The 21512-nt window shown below is 41.0% G+C and overlaps 1 protein-coding gene across 2 annotated transcripts in view; it reads left to right on the top strand.

The window, feature by feature from the left end:
• Positions 1-21512, top strand: part of LOC138299827 (broad substrate specificity ATP-binding cassette transporter ABCG2-like) — a 676683-nt gene that overhangs the window by 214568 nt on the left and 440603 nt on the right. For both annotated transcript variants that reach the window (XM_069238424.1, XM_069238432.1), the window contains exon 3: positions 20777-20875. In XM_069238424.1, coding sequence (XP_069094525.1) covers positions 20825-20875 — 51 coding nt within the window. In that variant the 5' untranslated portion in view covers positions 20777-20824. The remainder of the gene's footprint in view (positions 1-20776; positions 20876-21512) is intronic.

Genomic DNA, 21512 nt, shown 5'->3' with positions numbered 1-21512 from the left:
TCACATATATTAAATAACACTCAACGTGTAATTCTGACCCTTACGCAAACAAGGGTTTGCGCAGGGGTTGAGAGTAACAACCCACCCATAATCAGGCCAGCTGTGGTTTACCTTAAGCTGTTACTATATGTCCTGTGTTTTTGCACCCACTTGAACCCTATGGAATCATTGTTACTACCATTGCTTGTCTTTGCCAGACAGGGAACCCTGTGGCATGGATTCTCGGGTACACAAATTGTGAGAAACTGGTAACCAGGAGTAACAAGACGTGGAACTAGCAGCTCACAGGTATGGAATCGAGATGGCAGAGATAATCAGTCTGAAAATAGATGCAAGAATGCACGGGCAAGTAATTTGAGAGACCGGTGAGAACAGCATAGATCAGTGGTTCCCAACCTTTGGACTTCTGTGGACCCCCCTTTATTAATTCTCAAAACTGGGAAACCCCCCCCCCACTGAATCATTATTGCAATCCAGGGACCTCCAAATGAGTCATTACTGAAAGCTGGGGACCTAATCTGTTAAGATTGCTGAAGTTTCCAAACAGTTGCGGACCCCCTGAGGAGGGTTGCAGACCCCCAGGGGTCCCTGGGCCACAGGTTGGGAACCACTAGCCTAGATCTACAGTGAGATAGGAAAATAAAAATTCTAAAAGAACAAGCATTTTGCAAATCCAGTAGGCTTCACCTATATAAGATCTATTGGCTTTGGTAATGTTTTTAGTCATGTTGCATAACATTGGAAAAAATATTAATAAAGCCAAAGTTCTCGTATAGACGAAACCTATTGACTGATCAGTGCTTATTTATCGCAATGTTTCTTGCTATTGAGGGAAGGCTATCTGCCAGACCCTGCCCCCACAGCCTTAAACTGGATGGCTTACTGTGTAACCTTGCAGGTCATTCAGGTGGCAACAGTGTGAACTGTGCACTTGCTTACTCGAAAATCCGCCTGTCTGAGAACAGAGGCAACAGTTAAATGAACCTCCCCCTAAATATTGATTGACTGTCATCTGCACCTTCAGAAAAGATGCACTTTATTTATGTGGCTCTTCAGATAGTGCGAAATAACACATACTGGTGCGAGGAGCGTTAGTGTGCTTTATATGGGGTCTCAGTGTGCTTTAATATTAAGAATATAGGAAACACTAAGTGCGACAGGAGGAATCAGGAAAATATAGTGTCTACAGTCGTTGATGAAACAGTTGCATAACTGCTTACTTTGGAACTGCGGAACAGGTTTGAGTCTCAGCGTCAGCTCAAGAAACTGTGATTCTGAGCAAATCACTTAATCTAACCTGCCCCAAAAAAAAGGATGTGATCTTGTGTAATGTAACTGGTGTTCATGTAAAGCGTTTCAGTACCTTCAAGTTGTGTCAGGTTTGCGCTATAGAAAAATGCCAAAAAGAAGAAATAGAACCTCAATTACAGCACGCGCAGCGGGCTGGCACTTATTAAGATAAATCAATCTGCACTTGGTCCATGCAACACAGAATGAAAAGGAAGTGACACCTCGCATGCTCTGCCAATTTAGAAGGTAGCAAAGAAGAGTAATAATGACGCCAATGAATGGTAAGTAATGGGCAGACTAAAACCCTCTTTTTAGAGCTTTTTAAGCACACTCGATTGTCAGAAAGCGAACGCACATGCGCGCTGCCGGCAGGCTAGACCTAAATTGAGGTATCTCAAAAATTTAGTGAGCAGTCATAAACTGCTGTCGAGCAGAAAAGTCACAAACTCTAAACTATGCAGACTGTGACACAGAGCTGTCCACTCTCTTGTGTGCCTGCATGTGGCAAATGCCGCACCCCGGTTTTAGAATGTTGAAGCAGGCAGGAGGCAAGGAGGAACGTTAACTGGCATCTCGTTCTGTGAGGTACAATTGAGAATAAACACGTACCTACAGCCTTCTCTCATCTCCTCATTACCAAAAGGACTTAAAATTGGAGACGAGGATAGGATACCCTGCGCAATATGTCATTCACCGTGTCTCTTGAGACTCCGAAGCTGTACAGGGCTGTGCCGGTCATTTCCTCAAACATCGACCAGGTGCGATCCACCCTTGTGACCATGTGAGAGGACTGCCTTTTGATTTTGCTGGGTGTCATCCTATTACATGCCCTTGCGCCCCTTGACGTCTCTTGTTCTTACTTACTTACAACTTTGTCCCGCCTCAGCTGGCCACTGGGAGAAGCGTGCTGGCAGGGTGAATGGATTAACCCTCTCATACCAATGAATTGCAGAGAAGTGATAATTTGAGTGAACACTGGAGGGAGCTATATCCTCATCAGTGATATTAAGGAATCTTATATAGCTAGTGCTGCATGCTCAAGTTCTTGAGACAGTGGTCCTCCCTAATTTTCAGCATTTGTATTGTCCTCGAGGAATTGTGAACGCATGGCTGGAATAATGAATGCAGTGGCAATGCCTAGTACTTGTTTTGGAAATACCGGGACCAACTGCTGAAAGTTGGACCCGGTGGGTCAGATGTTTTGAAAAGCATTTGGAAGCCATTGATGGAACCAATTACAATACAGCCAAGAAACAAGCCATGATGTATAAGTGTTTGGAGGCAGAAGGGAGAAGGTTGTTTGATCTTTTAACCCCAGTTGAGAAGGAGGATGAGGATAAAGAATGGAATGTATTTATTGAAGCCAAAACTAGAATAAAAAATAACTTTGATACAACAATGAATGTTATAATGGAAAAGTGCAATTTCTATTATCGCGATCAGGCTCCAGGTGAATCAATTGAGTCTTTTGTTGCGACTCTAACAATGTTGGGCACTGCATGTTTTTTCCGGGACATGGATAATATGATATCGGACCAAGCAGTAATGCATACCACTTGTATGAAGGCACAAGGAAAACTATTGTCATCGTAACCCTAGCCTAGAAAAGGTGGTCTCAACTAGAAAAAGTATGTTAAGGTCTTCCAAGAGTATTAAGTTACTATGCAAGCCTGATAATCATCATGCTGACGTCATCCTAGTTCATAAAGATAGTGAAACAACATAAAACCAGTACAAGAAAAGCTGCGGAAGGAGCACATCAAATTTACGTTTCAAATTCAAGTTTTCACCTTAATCAATGTTGGGAGGAGACTCTGATGAGACTGAACTGATGGAAAATTTTGTATTACTTGAAGCCATCATCAACTAGGATGATACTGAGAACCAACCTAAGAACAATATTAGTGTGAATGGAGAGGAAGTGGACATGCTAGTTGACACTGGATCCAGAATCACTATCTTATCTAAGGACACTTAGAATAATTTGGGTTTCAATGTGCCATTAACAGCCATTATTCCAGGAGCCTATGATAGTCACAAGATAAAATTGGAATGAGTGTTTATTGCAGGTTTGTCATTCAAGGATAAAAACATGTTCACAAAAGTTTTTGTGGTAGACTACAATGTAAACATCTTGGGCTTATTAGAACAACAGAAACTAAGAATGATGATTTACCCATGTCAACCTCCTTATGTGTTCTGCGTCCAAAAAGATGATTTGGAAACAGTTCTCAACGCGTACAACGGGGTATTCAGTGAATAATTAGGATGCTTAAAGGATTCCAAACATGAAATAATCTTAAAAGCAGACACAATTCCTGTCAAACAACGTGTAAGAAATATACCCTTGTCAGCGTGCACATTTGCTAGAGCCATACTTAAGGATTGGTGTGACAATGGCATAATTCAATCCATCAATGCTTCAGAATGGCTATCATCCATGGTCAATCCCAAAAGGAAGACTGGCACTATACACTTTTGCATTGACCTTCAGCAACTCAGTCGCCATAGAGCAGCTGATTTTCAACCCTTGCCTCTAATAAATGAGATGGTGATGACACTGGATCAAGCTAAAAGTTTTACAAGTCTAGATTTTAGCACAGTCTACCACCAGATATAATTGGAGGAAGGATCAAAAAATGACACGCATTCATCACTTTACAGGGAGCTTACCAGTTTCACAGATGCCTTTGGGTCTATGTTCAGCGTTTGCCGTCTTCCAATGTGTAACGAACCAGCTTTTTGCCTGCATGGATGGTGTAAGATCGTTTCAAGATGATGCATTGGTTTACAGCAAAACAAAGGAAGAGCATGTCTTTGTTAAAGATGGTTTCACAAAGAATTCAAGACAGTGGGCTGACACTACAAAAACAAATGAAAATGTAGAATACCTGGTGTACCTTTATAGATCAACATTGTGTTCATCCAAAACCGTCTCTGATATCTGGAATCCTCAAGTCTTCTACCCAAAGCAACAAGGAAGAACTTTCTTTGTTCCTGGGAATGTGTGCATTCCACTCTAAATTCACACAAAACTACACTTTGAAGGTAGAACCACTTTGAAACTTAATAAAGGAAAACCCTGACTTTATCTGGAATGAGAAGTGTGAGCAGAGCATAAAGGGCTTAAAAAAGAACTTGAGCTGGCTCCATTTCTGCAGTCTTTCAACAAATAGTTACAAAGTATTGTACCCAGGGATGCAAGTCCGGTTGGGTTGGGGGCGGTACTCATGCAGAAAACAGAAACATGGGAAAATATCATTGCCTTTGCTTCACGTAAGTTGAGAGGCCCAGAGACAGGATACTCAGTCATGGAGCAAGAGTTATTGGCCTGTGTCTGGGTGGTCACAAAATTTGAAAGTTTTCTGTGAGAGTTTAGCATTCGGATAGGTCATAAACCTTTGGCTAGCATTTTAGAAGGGGAAAGGTTCTGGTAAAACTCCCTCAAGAATCGCAAAATTGGTGTGCATATTACAAGAGTACCAGATCTTGCTGGAACATATATCTGGCAGAATGGATGTTTTCGCTGACTACTTATTGCAAGTCCTTTGTGATGATGAATCAGACTGTGGTATGATTGAGGATGATGGCGATGATTTGGTACGTCGCATGCTTGCTTTACTGTGATGATTCCAAAGGAGACAATACAAAACAAGAGTGGATGACAGTTGTTAAGGGTAACAGTGCGTTTGCAGAATAAAGAAAATACTTAGGGGATGGCCTTGTGAAAAACATCTTGATGAGGCATAAGAACATATTGGGGAAAAAAAGATGACAAAATTGTTTTCAACAGTGTTGTTCTCCTTGGTGATACCCTGATAGCACCCACATATTTAAACGGAAGGTTGGCAACCTTAGCACATGAAGGCCATGTGGGTATGACGGAAATTAAACATAAAGTAAGGAAAAGATATTGGGGGCCATCCATGGACTGTGTTCCAAAAGTAGCAAGGCAGATAAAACCATGACAACAGACAAGTGCCCTATGACATGAGTGGAATTACCCGAGGGTCCCAGGATAAAGGCGGAACTAACTTTATTGGACAAATGTACACTTTACCCCTTTACATACGCCACACTAATGTTCCGATAGATTATTTTAGCAAATGGATTTAGGTCAGGTTTTTATCTCAACCTACTACATTCCAAGTGATTGAGTTCTGAAGGAATTATTTTGTAAGAAAGCCTTCCCACATCAGTCACTGACAATGGGGTGCAGTTTGTGTCTCAAGAACAAGTTAGATTCATGAAATTGAATGTCATAGAACATATAGGGTCATCTTTGGACCATCCCCAGGGCAGTGTCCTAACCACAGAAACCATTCAAATGGCTTTTAGGTCTCACATTCTCGTAGAAGATGCCCTTAGAACCAGATTTTGGTTCTACCGCACCACTCAGCACAGTACCACAGACCCCATTGAGTTGCTCAGAGGAAGAGTGGCCATTACACAATTGCAGCCGTACTGGTCATTAACTAGGAAGAAATGGGAAAATGAGATCATGATAGAAAAAGAACAAAATGAGACATTAGGTAGAAAAGCACCAAAAATGCGTGCACAGGTACTACAATGCTAGAATCTAGTCAAAAGAATGTTTGTGTGTGCAGATGACATGGTAAGAGTGAAATATCTTTAAAAAAAAAAAACGAGCCTACATGAGCAGGTATAGCGAACCAATGTGTGTGGTTAAAACTAAAAGCACTGCCATCTTACTAGACAATGGTCAATGGTGAAATGGATCAAATGTTGTCAGCATTGTTTCTCCAGAATTAATTAGTTGCTGATGGTGAAGCTAATTAAGGTAATATACCAAAGTTAGTTGACAATGCCAACAGCAGTTAGCAATGTAGAACGTGATACTGGTAAAAGCAGTGGAAATTCTGTAAATGTACCTTCATCCACAAATGCAACAAATCTAAGTAGTACTGTTTTGACCAAAAGAACGATTAATCCACCTATCAGATTCAAGGAATATGTATTGGACTTATTGTTGAAAAAATGGAAAAGACGTAATATCCTATAAACTCATTCTTGCATCGTGTAGTCTTCAACCCATGCGTCTTTCCTTCCCTTATCCCTCCATGTCCACACTTGTGTGTTCCCATGGCGATCTCCACGCACCAGTTTTAGAATGTTGAAGCAGACTGGAGACACGGGGAATGTTAACTCGCGCTCTGTTCCGTGAGGTAAACTTGAGGCTAAAGATGTACCTAGGGCCTTCTCTCGTCTTCTCATTACCACAACTCAGTGTATGAGGCAGTACTTAGTCCAGCCCTTCAGAGTTCAAGCCATGTAACACATGGGTACTTGGGACAAGAAAATTTCGATTAAACCAAAAAAAAAACTGTCTGTTTGCCAAATCCTAATTTTTACATTGATCTCCAGAAATAATCAAGAGCGCTAAAAGGCCATAGTTTAGCCAGTTTTTCAGTTTGAAAAGGTGTGCTAACATAAATTCATATTTAGGGCTAACAATAATCTCAGAGTGGAGTTTGAGGTTAATTCTTCTCTTTCCCTCAGTTCACAATTTTGGAGAACAGTTTACTCACTTCATAATGCTACAGGTGATGCATCCGTTTGCTGCAGTGACATATTCCTGACCTGCAGTGACCACTCATTCCAAAACGATTGCCATTGATTCCAGGCCATTGACTCCTCCCATTCACTTCCCACATTTACCTTTTTAGGTTGAGCCTACTAGACAGCACATGCACTGTCTGTAAGATATATTGTGGACTTACCTAGAGCCTACAGGGGCCTGGACCCAGCAACTGCTTGCCATTTGTTGGCTTTCCTGTGACGCACTTGCTTATTTACTATTCAGTGGCTTCCCTTGTCCATCTTCTCTGTCTCACCCCTGGAGCATTGCAAAGATTGCCTAAATCTGTTTAGCTAGAGGGCTTATCCCAGTGCCACATCTGCCCACTGCCTTCTTTGGGAACTGGCATTCAGAAAAACTTGTTTTCTGTGACCTAGAATACAGCAAGAATATCCTGCATAACTATAACAGCAAAGCTTGCCATTAGGTATGTGAGTATGAAGCTTAGGGGGAAATATGAGGTACCAAATAACTATTCCATCCTCAAGTATTCTCTAGATGAGAAAACGTCTCTGTGCTGCAGGGTGGGGGCCCATTGATAAAATGGTTTCCTGTGGAAACAGACAAGCAGTGCAAGTCTTTTCGGGAGTTATGGCATTTATAGAAGTCACAGAGAGTAGCTGCAATATAATCAACTACCCAGGAGAACACCAGTGTAGCGAAAATGTAAGTAGACATTAACCTCTTGACTGGTAAGGCTTTCCCTCCAGTGCCAAGCCATTTTTGGATGTTAGGGGTAGGTAGCTCACATTTAAAACTTCATGCCGGTTTTCCCACAAAAGGTATCCACGCCAAATGTGTGTCTTTTTTCCCCATCATCCTCGGGATTCCGAAGGTACCCATGTTGTAGACTTCCGTGGAGAAAACTAAGAAAATTGCCAAAATATAGCTAAATTTTGTTTTGGTGTGAAAAATAGAAAACGTTCTGGGTTAGAAAGAGCATGTCCCCACCCACCAAAAATAGCATCAGCGAAAGGTTTGCTGTGCTAGAATCACCATATTTACAGGTTTTGTGAACAAGTAGAGTTGTATTAGAAAATATTTTTTTAACCTATGTTTTTGCTTTTTTCTAAGCGGGTAATCCTTTTCTTTCTAATTTGTGTGGTTTCAGCATACTTGCAGTTTGTGGTGGAAACAGGTGTGAAACCCATTGGTGATCATGAACAGCTATACATTCCTGAAAACTAGAAAAAAATCTGAATTCAGCAAGGGGCCATTTCTGTAGATCCCTTAAGATTTTCCCGAAGAAGATAACTGTTGAATTAGAAAATAATTAAAATACGTAGAAAAAGCCAGCCATTTGTAATAACGTTTTCATCTGTAACTTCTTGTCACAATGTCCTATTTATAAAAGCAATATACCATTTTGTTTGACGGACCCTTCTGGTTTTGTAGGTTCTCCAAGAACACATCCAAAATCTAAAGAGTGAAAATTGGATATAAAGTAAACCTATGTATTTCTGAAATGTACACAAGATACTGAGTTAGAACAGTGTTTTGTACACTTATGAATTTGCGATTCAGAGGGCATTTTGCAAAATGTCTTCTCTATTGCTCATTGGCTTAAACTTGCAATCCCCAAATGCAGAGAAATATAATTGGATAACAAATGTTCTACTGTTTTGTGTTTCAACATGTCTCAATAAAATAGTACCGCACTTGTGGATGGGCCTAGAGCCTGCAACGCCTAATACCCCTAAATACAGGCAATTTCACCCAGCAAAATAAAATTATTTTTTACAGTCTGGGTAGCTGTGGATTTTGGGCCCTAGTTCAGCTGTCACCAAGGGAAACCCAACGTACACAGACATTTCTGAAATCTTAAAACCCGGGGTAGTATTTGGGGGTTTGACTTTTGTGGTTCTCTCAAGGTTTCTCTCAAGATCTTGCAAACCTCAAACTTTGGCAGAAAAAAAATTCAGGAATTTCTGAAATCTGCGGGATCCACAAATTCTCTACTAACCAGCATTCTCACACATCTCCTCAGAAAATGGTACTCCCCTTGTGTGGATGGGCATGGCACACGCCAAGAAATGGGCCCAAAAACAGAACATGGAACAGGTCATATTTTTTCATTCAAAATTGGCACTTTTTGCAATGTGGGTAGCTGCAGAACTAGGGCCATAGCCCAGCCAGCACCCAGGGAAACCTACCGAACCCAGATTTGTCTGGAAACTTAACAGCCAGGGGAGTTGAGGGTGATGTGAGTTGCTTAGATTTCACAAGGCTTTCTTACCCAGAGGCACTTAAAAACCTCAAACTTTGACTTAAAACACACATTGTCCTTGCATTTCTGTGAGCATAAATTATTTCCGAACACCCATTGTTTTAACTCATCTCTCGATAAAAATGGTACCTGACTTTTGTAGGTGGGCTTAGCACATGCAGCACAAAATGCCCCAAAATGCAATGTAGCTGTGGTAATTGTTCCTTGGGGTCAGTCAGCAAAGAAGGAACTTAGCAGAGCCAGACACCTCGGAGAGTCCAGGGTGTTTCCTTCTTGTCGATCCTACAGTGTTTTCTTACCCGCAGTACTCTGCACACCACAAACATTGCCCTATACCACACATTGTCTTTGCATTTCTATGATATAAACTCCTGGAATCTGCAGGGAGTCCTCAAATTCCCCCACTTGTCTCAATAAAAACACTGACCTAGTGCCCACGAAAGGAATGTGTAAAACTGGGATCAGCAAACAAGGGCAAACACCCCAAGGAAGGGGCAGAAAGACCGATACTGTTGAAAGCGTGAGGGAGCAAAGGCCATTGCTAATGGGGGTGCTCGTCTGCAAATAATCCCTGGTGTCTAGGGGAAGCACTAAGCAACCACATCCCACTGTAATCATGTGACATTGTGCAAAGAAAGGGAGGGATCGTTGGAAAGCTGAGCTGCTCAGCTTTCCAGTGACCCCTCCCTCTTAGCACAGTTCCCGGTGAACCTGGAGAACTGTGCATTTTCAGCCCCACTCCATGCTCCCAGGGAACATCAGGAAGTGCATTCCTGGGTTCCAGCTCTGCTGCATTATATGATTAAATTATTAAAAAGTACCAGAACCTCTCATGATTATTAAGTATGTCCCTTCTCATTGTTATTGCATCAAGTGACAAGGTTACTAGCCTTTCTCTCTCTCAGGTGTATGTCTGAGGAAGCTATGAATTATACTCTGTAACATATCCTTGCACTCATGCACCCATTCATTTACCCACGGACTCATTCTTGCATTCAACTTCTTACACAACCCACAAACACTCAACAACATATGCAAGATAAATCAAAAGAATAAAACTAGAAAAAAGAAAACGTGATGCCGCTTAAACGTGGTAGGCATAGTCCACTGAGCTAGTTACCACTCGTGATTGTTCATTCTGATATTTTTATTTTAACATTTACGGTCCTGAGTAGGCAACGGTTTAGAGGGAGGGGTGATGGGCAATTTTGACAGGATGGAACCTGTTACTGTCATACTATATATGATTGTTATTGTGAGATGTCAAGAAGTGTTGATAGTATGTAGCCAGCGCTGTGTGGCAGTTATTCCACACAATTTCAGTTGATGATGGGTGATTTATTGCTGTGATCTGGGACAGTACTTTGTGATGGACATAGGCATTGATGTGGAATTCCTATTGCCCCACACCTGGGACATATTGTTTGGGGTCAAGGGTAACATGTTTTCATGTTTATTTTGTCCTTAGGGACAAGTAGGTCTAACCCCCGCAGCACAAACCATTTGGCTGCCAGTTTACAGAGAAGGGAACTGTCTGCAGTTGAGGTAATATGTGTGTACATCTGTTAATGCTGTTCAAACTTGTATTTATGGTTCATTAATGAAAAAGCCTTCATTATTAGGGTGAGCACTGTAAATAAACATTTTATGGTCACACTGCACTACTGACCGTGGTTCCAGTAGAACGAAAGTGTACATACATGTTTGAAAAGTTTAACAATATGAGGATAAGTATAATGCTTCCAGAATGCTCTCTGATTAGATGCAAATGTTTGCAGAAGCTTGTAAGCAAGAGTGATGATTCTTTGCTTTCAAAATAAAATGTTCAGAAAAAAATGCAAGTAGGAAAAAAACGTTTTATTACTATGAAATTTTGAGTGCTATTTCTTTGAAGCGTCATTTAGTAAAATGTGTTGATGCACGCTAGTATTTCCAACAAATACTCCTATCCAACAATCAGTGTAACCATTTTCAACAAGAGTATGGGAAGCATGAAAATTAACAAGCGACTGGCAAAGTCAACTGATCGAACATTTTTTCTGTGAGTCTTTTGGTTACGTCAATGCGTGTCTTGTTTTGACATGGCTTTTGTAACCCGTTATTGTGGGAGCTGCCAGGCCCGCACCATTGTAACAAACCTTGGCAAAAAGCAAAAAAACGTTTTTGGGTTTCAAAAGGCACACATTGCCACCAATGGTGTAACAAAGGCCCCGCTGCCCCCTCCAGGTGGCCCACTCAGCACAGCACCTTTGCTGAGAGAGTCTGGAGGAAGGGGTCCCTCAACGTTCTTGGCAGGGGGACCAACTCCAGTTTTGTTACACCACTAATTGCTACATTAGTTCCTAGCACTGAACAAAACTACTTTGTGTGCCAATATGCTCCTTGTGAAAGAGCAGAATGTGATCATTCACAGTAAAGCCAGCCTATAGATAGAGAGATAAATAGTAGTTTAATCAAAACAAAATGTCTTTGTTAAAACGAGACCTAATTAGGGACCCAATTCTTAAAGTCACAAAAGCGCACCCATGATATGTATTCACAAGAACTTACAGAAGCAGATCAGGAAATCATACTCCTATAAAATATTTGTGAACTGTATTTTAGCACAAGCAAATATGCATGTGTAGACTTGCTCATATGAAAATCTATTGAGCGTTTACAAGTTCACTTTACCTCCAACCACTTTTTCCCACCCTTGGAAGAACTTGTACTTCTGCCATTGTCAGGAGTAAATTTCCTACCTTTCTCATTATGGGAAAAAATTAGAGAACAGCTGGTGAAAATCCTTAAAACATGCAAGTTAGTAGGTTTGCAGACTCAATGGCATACCTGCCCTGGAACTATTGCTTACTGCTTCCACCAGCCACAGCATGTAGATCTGCGGAAAGGTGGCAAAATAAGGAAATTGCTATAGTAGGGATTGAAGTTGCAAGTATTCAAGCCCTACTACATTGGCATAAAAAGAGAGGCTATTATCAGCGCTCTTACATAATGAGATTGCTGCCATAATTTGTCACGCACTACATTGCACCAAAGGGACAAGTAGATTTTTTTTACAGGACAAATAGATTTAAGAAGCAACCTGTCCCATGGACGTGTAGATATTTTATTAAATTCCACACCCCTTCATAGTGTTCTGTATTATGGGAGTTTGAGGGTCAACAATATACAGGAATAGTTATGCAGCCAATTTGAACTACAATCTGCTGTCTGACCTCTTAGTGTTGTGGTATTAGTAATGCGGGCCAGGAAGGCTATATATGAATTGATATTACTATGTGATACCACCAGATGAGACCTAAGTCAGCCCTTGATACCTTTCCTCAGGGTTCTGCAAAGTTGGTCCTGGAGAGACGGATCCATGCCAGGTTTTTAGCATATCCACATTTAGAAAAAAGATGTTTCAGAAATCTAAATTTTTCTAAATGTGGATATGCAATTAGAAAGTTGTGTGTTGGTTTTGCTGTTCTACATCTGTAGAATGTAAACAGTAGATTGTACTTGAAGGAGCAATTATTATTCCAGATTCTGTCGCACAGTTGTGAGATGACATAGTTGTCTTGAAAATAACCTTGTTTTAACCTCTGTTCTGAAATGTAAATGTTCCTTAATTAATCCAGTCTGGACCCAGGGGACCACTTCCAACTCTTACTGAAAGTTTAAAAAAAAAAAAAAAAACATTTAAGGAATGTTTTCCTTTAAAGACATCAAGTTTTTTTGTTTGTCTTTTAAGTCTTTATTTAAAAACATTCACAGGCGTAGTGGCTTGCTGACCCCTAAAGTCTGTGTTTGTGGCCAATCTGAGTGATTCGCAACGTGTGACCTACATAATGAATAATAATTAGAAAGATATAGTTGTGGCCCACTCCAATTCCTCCACTCGCAAAATAAGTTTCTGGTCCGGGAAAAAAAGACTGGTTGCAAATTGTGGCTGCATTTTGTGGCAATAAGAGTGATGCATCTAGCCCATTGTCCAAGTAATTTGTGGGTACTCTTCTAGCTATTCCCCTACCCAGGTGGTGTGAAGGATTATCTTGAATGGTTTTTGGAACTGCTGGGTCTGAAGATGATCATGAGGGTCTGCTCGCGATAATAATGTCATGCAATTATTTTTCTGAGATGGTAGTCAAGGTATAAAATTATGGAATATTGCTTTTATCCCTCTTTATTGTGGTTGAGTAAATTTGCCGGGGGAGTGTTAGCTGTGGTTTCCTTATGATACTTTTCTGTCTTTTTTATAATTTTTGAATTAATTTCATGAATATTTTTTCACGGAAGTGTGTTTGTGGTATTTTGACACCCAGATTGTGGAAGTCTGATAGAATCATGTGGAGCCCTTTAGAAGGGCAGTATGCATCAATTATACATTTAGAACAGTGTTGCCTGTTTGTGGTTATGATGTATCTTCTATAGGCTCTGGTATACTGACTGGCATAGTAGGAATTTCCTTTTTTTTATGTCTAGTTTTTAGGTCGCAGCCTACCATAAAGCTGTCTGGTTTGCTAAAGACATCTTGGGAACATTCAGACAGCTGACCTAGGAATGCATTCTGCCCATTGCTTGCCATTGGCTTTGTATCTCACATTTTCTTGTTTTCCATTTGCTGGCTTTATTTGTTTTAAATTGTCCAGCTTGAGTTTGTACCCTTCCTATCCCAAACCTTATTTACAGTATCCTTCTGAGTGCTTCCTTTATGTAAAAAGGCCTGTAAATGTTGTTCTTATCTCATAACATTTGCTTTACATTCAAAAACTGAGGTCTAATGTCAGATGCTGTCTTCCGAGGGTGCTTGTTTACTATTCTTTCTCTGACTCCAAAGTGAGAGGATTTATTTGACAATCTTGATGGATAGTAGGGGTAGGAAAGGATTTGTTTCTAGCACACAACAACATTTAAATGAACTGTGTAATTATTTAAAAATATATCAGAATTAGGAACACAAGTGAAGTGCAGTTTTTGTTATTTCTGAAGTGTGTTGAAAATAAATACTTTAATATGACCAAAACAAATCATTAGACTAGGTAGTGCAATTTCCACACATTTTCATATGTGCACTGTATAGTTTTATTAGTAAAACAGTATGTCTGTGCAAATGTAAAGGTCATTTCAATTGAAAATGTGTTGACTGTAATGACAGTGTGCTACCACACTATGAATACTCCACTCTTTGCCACTCTGCTCTATCGGCACCACTCCGGTCCACACCACTGCACTCTGCACCACTCCACTCTACACCACTGAAATCTACACCATTTTATGCTACGCCTCTCTACTTACCCTGTGCCACTCTACTCTGTGCCAATGCAGACTTTGCATTGTACTCTTCACCATTGCACTCCACATCACTTCAGGCCAGATCAGTCTACTCTGCACAGCTCCACTCTATGACAGTCTGCAGCACTGCATTCTATGCCACTGCACTCTATGCCAATACACTCTACGCCATTGCGCTTTACTCTGTAACACTCAACTATTTGCCTCTACGCTATACCCCAGTCCAGTGTATGCCACTCTAATCTCCTCTGCATCACTGCACTCTGTGCTACTGCATTCTTCACCACTTTACTCTACACCATTACACTATGCAACTGCACTCTACCCTGCACCACTCCACTCTACACCACTTCACTTTACTCTTCGTCACTGCACTCTATGCCACCTTACTCCACTCTGTGCCACTGCACTCTATGCCACTCTACTCTTAACCACTGCACTCTATACAGTTGCACTGTCACTGTCCTCTACGTCAATGCACTCTACTCTGCATTACTGTATTTTATACCACTGCTCTCTACTCCACTGCACTCCAGTCTACACCTCAGCACTCTGACACTGTACTCTGCAACAGTGCATTCTCTGCTACTGAACTTTATGCCACTCTACTCTGCACTACTCCACTCTGCACCACTGCACTCTGCCACAGCACTCTACTGCACTATACTCTGCACCAGCCTTTGCTGCTCTACTCTGCACCAGTCTTGTAACTGCACTCTATGCCACTCATCTCTCCTCTGCACTCTGTGCCACTGCACTTTATGCCACACAGCTCTACTCTGCCTCACTGCCCTCTGCATCAGTCAACTCTATGCCACTCCACTCTGCACCACTTTCCGACACTCTGTTCTACGCCACTGCACTCTATGCCACTGCACACCACTCTGTGCCTATCAACTCTCTAGTAATACATCTTTAAATTTGCGTGCATGGTGAAGGTCTGTGTATTAGGAGGGAGGAGGAGGGAGAATGGTATTAGGATGACATTTCACCAGTAAGGACTCAGTCGTTCATATTGAAGTTTTTTATTTTTGTTATTTTTGGTGATATTTCTATGGATGTCTGCTAGGCCTCCTCCAATTTGCCAGTATGATTTATTTTTCGTTTTTGTTGCCAAATTCAGGTGGGATGCTTTTTTGGTACATGGATCTTCGTTGGCCATGTTTCTGTAATGAAGTTGAGGTCTGGTGTGGTTTCTGAAATTATATCAAACATGTTGAAGCAGTTTTTGTTTATGGTCCTTGCATTGAAGAGTAAGCATTTTAGTTCTTACTGTTTTTTCCTTTTGATATGATGGCCTTTGAAGAGGTATGGTCTAGTATAGGAGTAGGGGCAAAAACATAGGGGATTGGAGTGGATTGGTTTTGGGGGTAGTCAGCTTGTAGCTTGAGGTGAAAATTTAGGATATGATGTTGGGCTGGGGAATTCTGAGGCCTGAGAAGTGGGTATGTAGGCGCTTTTTGTTGGGTTTAGCAGTGTTGGAGCTGCTCTTTTATATGGTGGTTTGATTGGGATGGGGAGGGCTCAGGGGCAAGCATTTTCTTGACTTTTACTTTCTTTCCCTCAAGTGGCATTGTGTGTGTGTGTCACTTGTTTGCGTGGAGGTCTTTCACTTAGTATGTTGTTTTAGATAACGTGTGTAATATAGTGTGAGGGATTGGATTTGTTTTGGATGAAGCTATATAAATGCTTCATAAATGAGTTCTTTAAACCTTTATAAGGTGATGGTTATTAGATCGAGTGGCAAATAATGTTTTGTGGAGCAGGTAATGAGCCCATGTGATTGCTGCTGGCATCAGAATCGTGAGATAGTGATCTGGACGGATTTTCTTCCTGTGGAACTGGAGGTGCACTGTTCCTGGTCTGACTTTCTGACTGGTTGATGTGTGTGTGATGTTACTCAAGTAGCTAGTCATTGTTTTGTGGTTAGGTGTTATGGTTGCCTGTAGCTAAGTGGTAGTTATCTTCTCCCTGTGAATGTATAGAAGAGTGAGTACTTGGGATTGATAGTCTTTAGAATATGGTAAAAGATACTGCATATATTGAAGAGTGGTTGCTTACCTGTAGTTTGAAGGTGGAGATGCAGAGTTTCTGGCTATAGACCCTTTCTAGTGATATGGACCAACAGTAGAAGAGAGATAACCCAATCAGGGCTCGAAAAATCTACTCGACCACTCGCATTGATGAGTCTTTTTGATCAGGTCGAGTTATTTTCAGGAATTACTCGCCCCTTCTGGCCAGTTGACACTGACCACTGAACAGATGTTTGGTTCAGTTGAAAAGTGGAAGGGCAATAAAAGTTGCCTTTAAATCTTGTTCTTATGTCACATTTGCTCTGTGTTCACAGACAGAGGTCAAAAGTCAGTTTTTCTTACAATTAATTTTCCTTCTGACTGCAGAGTTCCATGACTTTGTAAGGTGAACTGTGTGACCTGTTGCTTAGAATGTAAAATAAAAGGATATAGGGTGTCAGGTTTTTTCTAACACACAACATTTAAATGACTAAGTAAACTGTGCAAACATTCCAAAATATATTTCAGTAGTCATGAAAGCCCTTTTTTATATTTCTGTATGATGAAACAAATATTGTAATAGGATGAAAACAAATCAGAATACTTCCTGTGTTGATGTGCAAAGGATATGTTTTCTGAAACCCAATTTTTACAGATTGTTAGTACACTGTATAGTTTTATCAGTAAAGCTGCAAGTTGGTGGAGAGGTTTTTGGACATTACTTGGAAAGTTACTGTGTGTAGATGAAAATATGTTGTACATCCAGCTACCAAACCATCAATCTTCTTTCCGTCGTTTGTAAAATCACCAAAATGCAATTTGCTGGTTATTCAAGAATTTGGGGGACAAAAAAATTCTAGGATGGTCTCAAATGGGATTTTCACCCTGGGCTGTATGAGAAAGTCCTGGTTGCAACCTTCATAAGACGTGCATCCTCCGGGAGTCTTGAGATAGGCAGGATTATTGTTGATTGCGCACTGTGCTGCAGTTTACATGGTCGATCACCACAAGTTCTCCATATTGGCCGTATCAAGGCAGTGGGAATGTTCTTTGCCCAATAGTAGTTCTCCTCTTTTTTTTTTTTTTTTTTTTTTTTTTTTTAGAGGAGGGAATCCATGTGGTGTTTACTCTTGTCAGTGGTCTCTGTTCCATGTGGAGTCCCCCAGTGATAATCGCCGACCCCTGTTCTTTTAGATTTTTGATTACAAATCTTGGAGACTTGATTAGATTACTTGGATTCCAAAATCCCTTGTATACCATTGATACACAAGGTATTTCATTTGATCGGTCTTCCACCGACAGTGTAGGGTGCATTAGTGACTGCTAAGAGTCATTCCAGCCACAGCAAGATGGGGAGCAAACATGTTTTAAACTGAACGAAACAGACACAGAAGTTATGGTAACTGGTGGGAATCCTGGGGCTGTATGTCTATTCTCTGGCTCCCACTTATGGGATCGGCAACTATTCCAGTTCATAAATTATGAGTCTAGAGTTTTTCTAAATGAGGCCAAATTTTCTTCTTCCCGGCACAAATTGAATCTCTGTCTGCAGGGCGTTTTGACAATTGCGCCTCTAGCCTATAATTCTACTTCTCTTTCACCCTTCTTTTCATTCAACAGCCATAGGATCCTCTATTCAATCTTGACTATTATATTGGCCTTTATTTAGGACTTCCTGATACAATCCTATGCTCTCTTTAGAGCTCTCAGATTAGGGACTAAACTGTTTATCCAGATCTCGTAGCTTACCCATACCCAGTGTGGCAGTCGGGCATTCAGAATTGTACAAGTAAACTTTTTAACAATCGTCTATTATCCGTACCCCAAAATAATAACCACTGCAGCTTTAAAACAAAAAAGTTTTTAAAAATGTATCTTTTCTGGTAAACAGTCCCTGCCAGTGTGTGGATATTGCTAGGACTTGATCTTCCTTGGGTCTGGTCTAGCATCAAGAAACTCTGGTGTATGTGAGCTGATAAATACCCTACTGACCAATCATCGACTACATCCAAATAAATGCAACATTAAGGTGTTCTGCACCCCTACTCATTGAAAGCAAGCTTTGTTCTGTAGCTATGCTTTCCAGTCCAATCATGACTCCCTAGACTTACTTGGTCAGTGGTACAACCTGTGTTACACGAGACATTTTCATCGTCATTGTGGGTCATATTTCCTTTCCTGGTGTTGTCATGAAACCAACTCTGTGTAGTCTTTTTTAGCTCCCAAAAGACGGTTGTTGTCTGGACAAAGAAAAGGAGAATCGACAGGTATTTCCCTCGTACCCCTCTGCATTGTTATACTATTGCTACCCTCCTCTGGATTATGTTTGCAAGAGTTTGGGGTGTTTGCAAAATTAAGAGTTACTCTGGCAGATCTGTTGGATTTCATTGTACTATTAAGGGACCTAGTTCTGAAATCCCAGAATTGGTACACACAAAAGCCTTGTTATTTTATCATAGTTAGCATGTATTGTGTGCTAACGTAAAATAAATCATAAGCATTAGAATTATCGCCATAATAACAGATAGATAACATTTTATGAATATTACGGAGGAGAATAACATATAGATCCGAATATATAACTCATCCGTGATGAATTAGTCTAGAACTTACCTATTCGCCCAGAGGCATCATATAATTGTGCTGCCAGATACTGGGTCTTGTACAACCCCTGCATCTCTGCTAAGAACCAGAAGGCCTCAGTTAAAGTCCTCGATGGAAAGCATATCACCCACTTTACTATTTTCACTCTGCCCCTCCCTAATCTGCACCTCCCTCAGTAGGGAGGGCCTATGTTCCTTTTCCTATGGCGCCTGTGCCTCCCTCCGCTTCCCCGACTCAAATGGAAAACGATGTTGCAAGATCCAGCTGAACACATTGCTTTCATTTAAAGCATAGTGTTGTTGGTACCTGTTACTATCAGAAACCCTTTGCCAAAGCCTTAGCGAATACATTCTGCAGAGAAAATGTTTACCCTGTAACTGCTGGTAATGGAGAGTGGGGAAAACTGAGAATTCTCCTCTAGCCTAGGCCGCACAGAGCAGAAACTATAATCACAGGAACTGAAACCATATTCTGCTTGCTTTTCTGAAATGAATCAAGAGCACTCAAATGTATTTTAAGGCCAAATGTTAAATTCACAGACAACAATGTTTTCAAGATAAAGGGCTCAGTACATCCCAGAGGGTGATGAGGCATTAGGGAGCTAAGATTTTGCACTCCAGGGGATTTCAATCTACGAGTTTGATGTCTGAATTGTTGAGTGAACGTGAAGGAGTTTACAGATCTTAGGGGCCTGGCTGGTGCATCACGTGCAGCTAGCTTCCATAGACACTCAGAGCCTTTATACTGGTGTTTCTTGTGCTCGGTGCTCAGGAGTTTGAATATGATTATGAACTGTACTGTTGGCCATTAGAGGACTTCCAAGCCAGCCATCGTGTGTTGATGTGGCCAGCCTGCAAAAGTGACCTGTCTGACTGACAGGAGGTTTTCGTTTGAAGTAGCGCCCACCTCCATGAGAGAGGGCTTCCAGGGTTAAAAACAGGCTGCAAGGTTTGTCATGACTTAGTGGCCTCGTGCACTTAAAGGTGGATATGTAACTGCGAAGGTATACCTAAGTTTGCTGTCGGTATAACCCCCTTCCCATGACCTCTCAATGCGGCGAGGGGACCGAGAGATGGTTGTCAGGACTTCTGTCAGTTTTTGGCGGATGGCCTGTTATGCCAAGCTCTAAATGAGAGCCTTTGTGATGCTGCCCTGTGTGCCATTTGTTATTGTCGATGGAATGATTTAGGAATACACATATCTTTAGCTAATTAAATCGGAATAACAAAGCCAGGAGAAGTAAATAAAACTATTAAGATGGGACTTGAGGTATAAGGGAAAAAGTAAATAAAAAGAGTTAAGCGTTAGAGCAATAGGAGTAGGTAACAGTTAAAAAAAAAAAAAGAGGAGGTCGGCGACGACGGGTCAGCCCCACACCAAATTCACAAGCGTGTAGAAAAAGTTTATCGGTAGCAGAACACTGCCATCTAGAGTCTAAAACTAAAATCATTGGATGAATCTGACTATAGTCATCCGATGAGACTGTAAAAATTATATGTATATACCTTTGAGTGTTTGGTAGGGTGACTTGGAATTACCACCATTATCCCAATACAAGTGGTTTGCAGAAGCGGGCGCAAAAAAAACTCACCAATATGTTGACGCGATTGCTCGGCGGCGACGGTACAAGAGAGGCGAAGAATAGCAACGAGAAAGTGCTCGTTAGGAGGACAGTTGCACTGCGAAAAGCCATTGCAATTGCAGCATAATGGTTGGTTTGTCGCAGGGCTGGAATCTATTGTAAACGCACGTTTTCCTTTTTCTTTACAGTGACATCAAAAACAGTCCATCTTTATTAAGAACGATTTGACTAAAAACATGCCTGAGCTGAATGTCAAGTATGAAGCATGCAACATGGAAGATTCCACGGTAAGTTGTTTTCCATGAAGTGTATCGCAGTTAATGACAAGCATTGACAAAGCCAATAGTTCTCGCACATGGGCGATCTATTGACTTTGACAGTGGAGTGGGGGTGGCGAGCTGGAGTACTACGTCCTTGCATGGTCTCGGGCTGCTCATACACGATTAATGAAAAAAGCTGGTGGTTCCCGTTTTTCAAGATACAGACAGGAAAGATTGAGACACATTTTGCCAGTAGAAAAATAAAAGTAATCTAGGGCGTCAGTTGGATGACGCCCCCCTAGCTGCTGAATTCTATCAGTATTATTGCCAGTGAAAGATCATACATATTGGGACCCCCAGCTTCCCTATCTACTTGAGAGAACCACACCTCCGTTTCCAGATCTGATGGAGCATGTGTTTGCTCTTTTCATGAGGTCCATAATATTTTCCCCTGCAAGAGGATTAGCTAGGAAGTTATGTAACAATATGTCTTCTTCAATTTACTGTATGATCAATTTGGCCATACAATGAAAACCCTAATAGAAAATAAAGTTAAAGGGTTTTATTACAGACTAACAATCAGGTTAATGTTAACAAATCTCAAAAACATACTGTAAAGGTACAGAATAGCAATTGGGTAACAATCTTCTGAAGAAACTTAGAC

Source organism: Pleurodeles waltl, chromosome 1_2, assembly GCF_031143425.1.
Source record: "Pleurodeles waltl isolate 20211129_DDA chromosome 1_2, aPleWal1.hap1.20221129, whole genome shotgun sequence".
Lineage (NCBI taxonomy): Eukaryota > Metazoa > Chordata > Amphibia > Caudata > Salamandridae > Pleurodeles > Pleurodeles waltl.
Note: the sequence above shows the minus strand (reverse complement) of the source record. Positions and strands in the feature narration are given on the sequence as shown.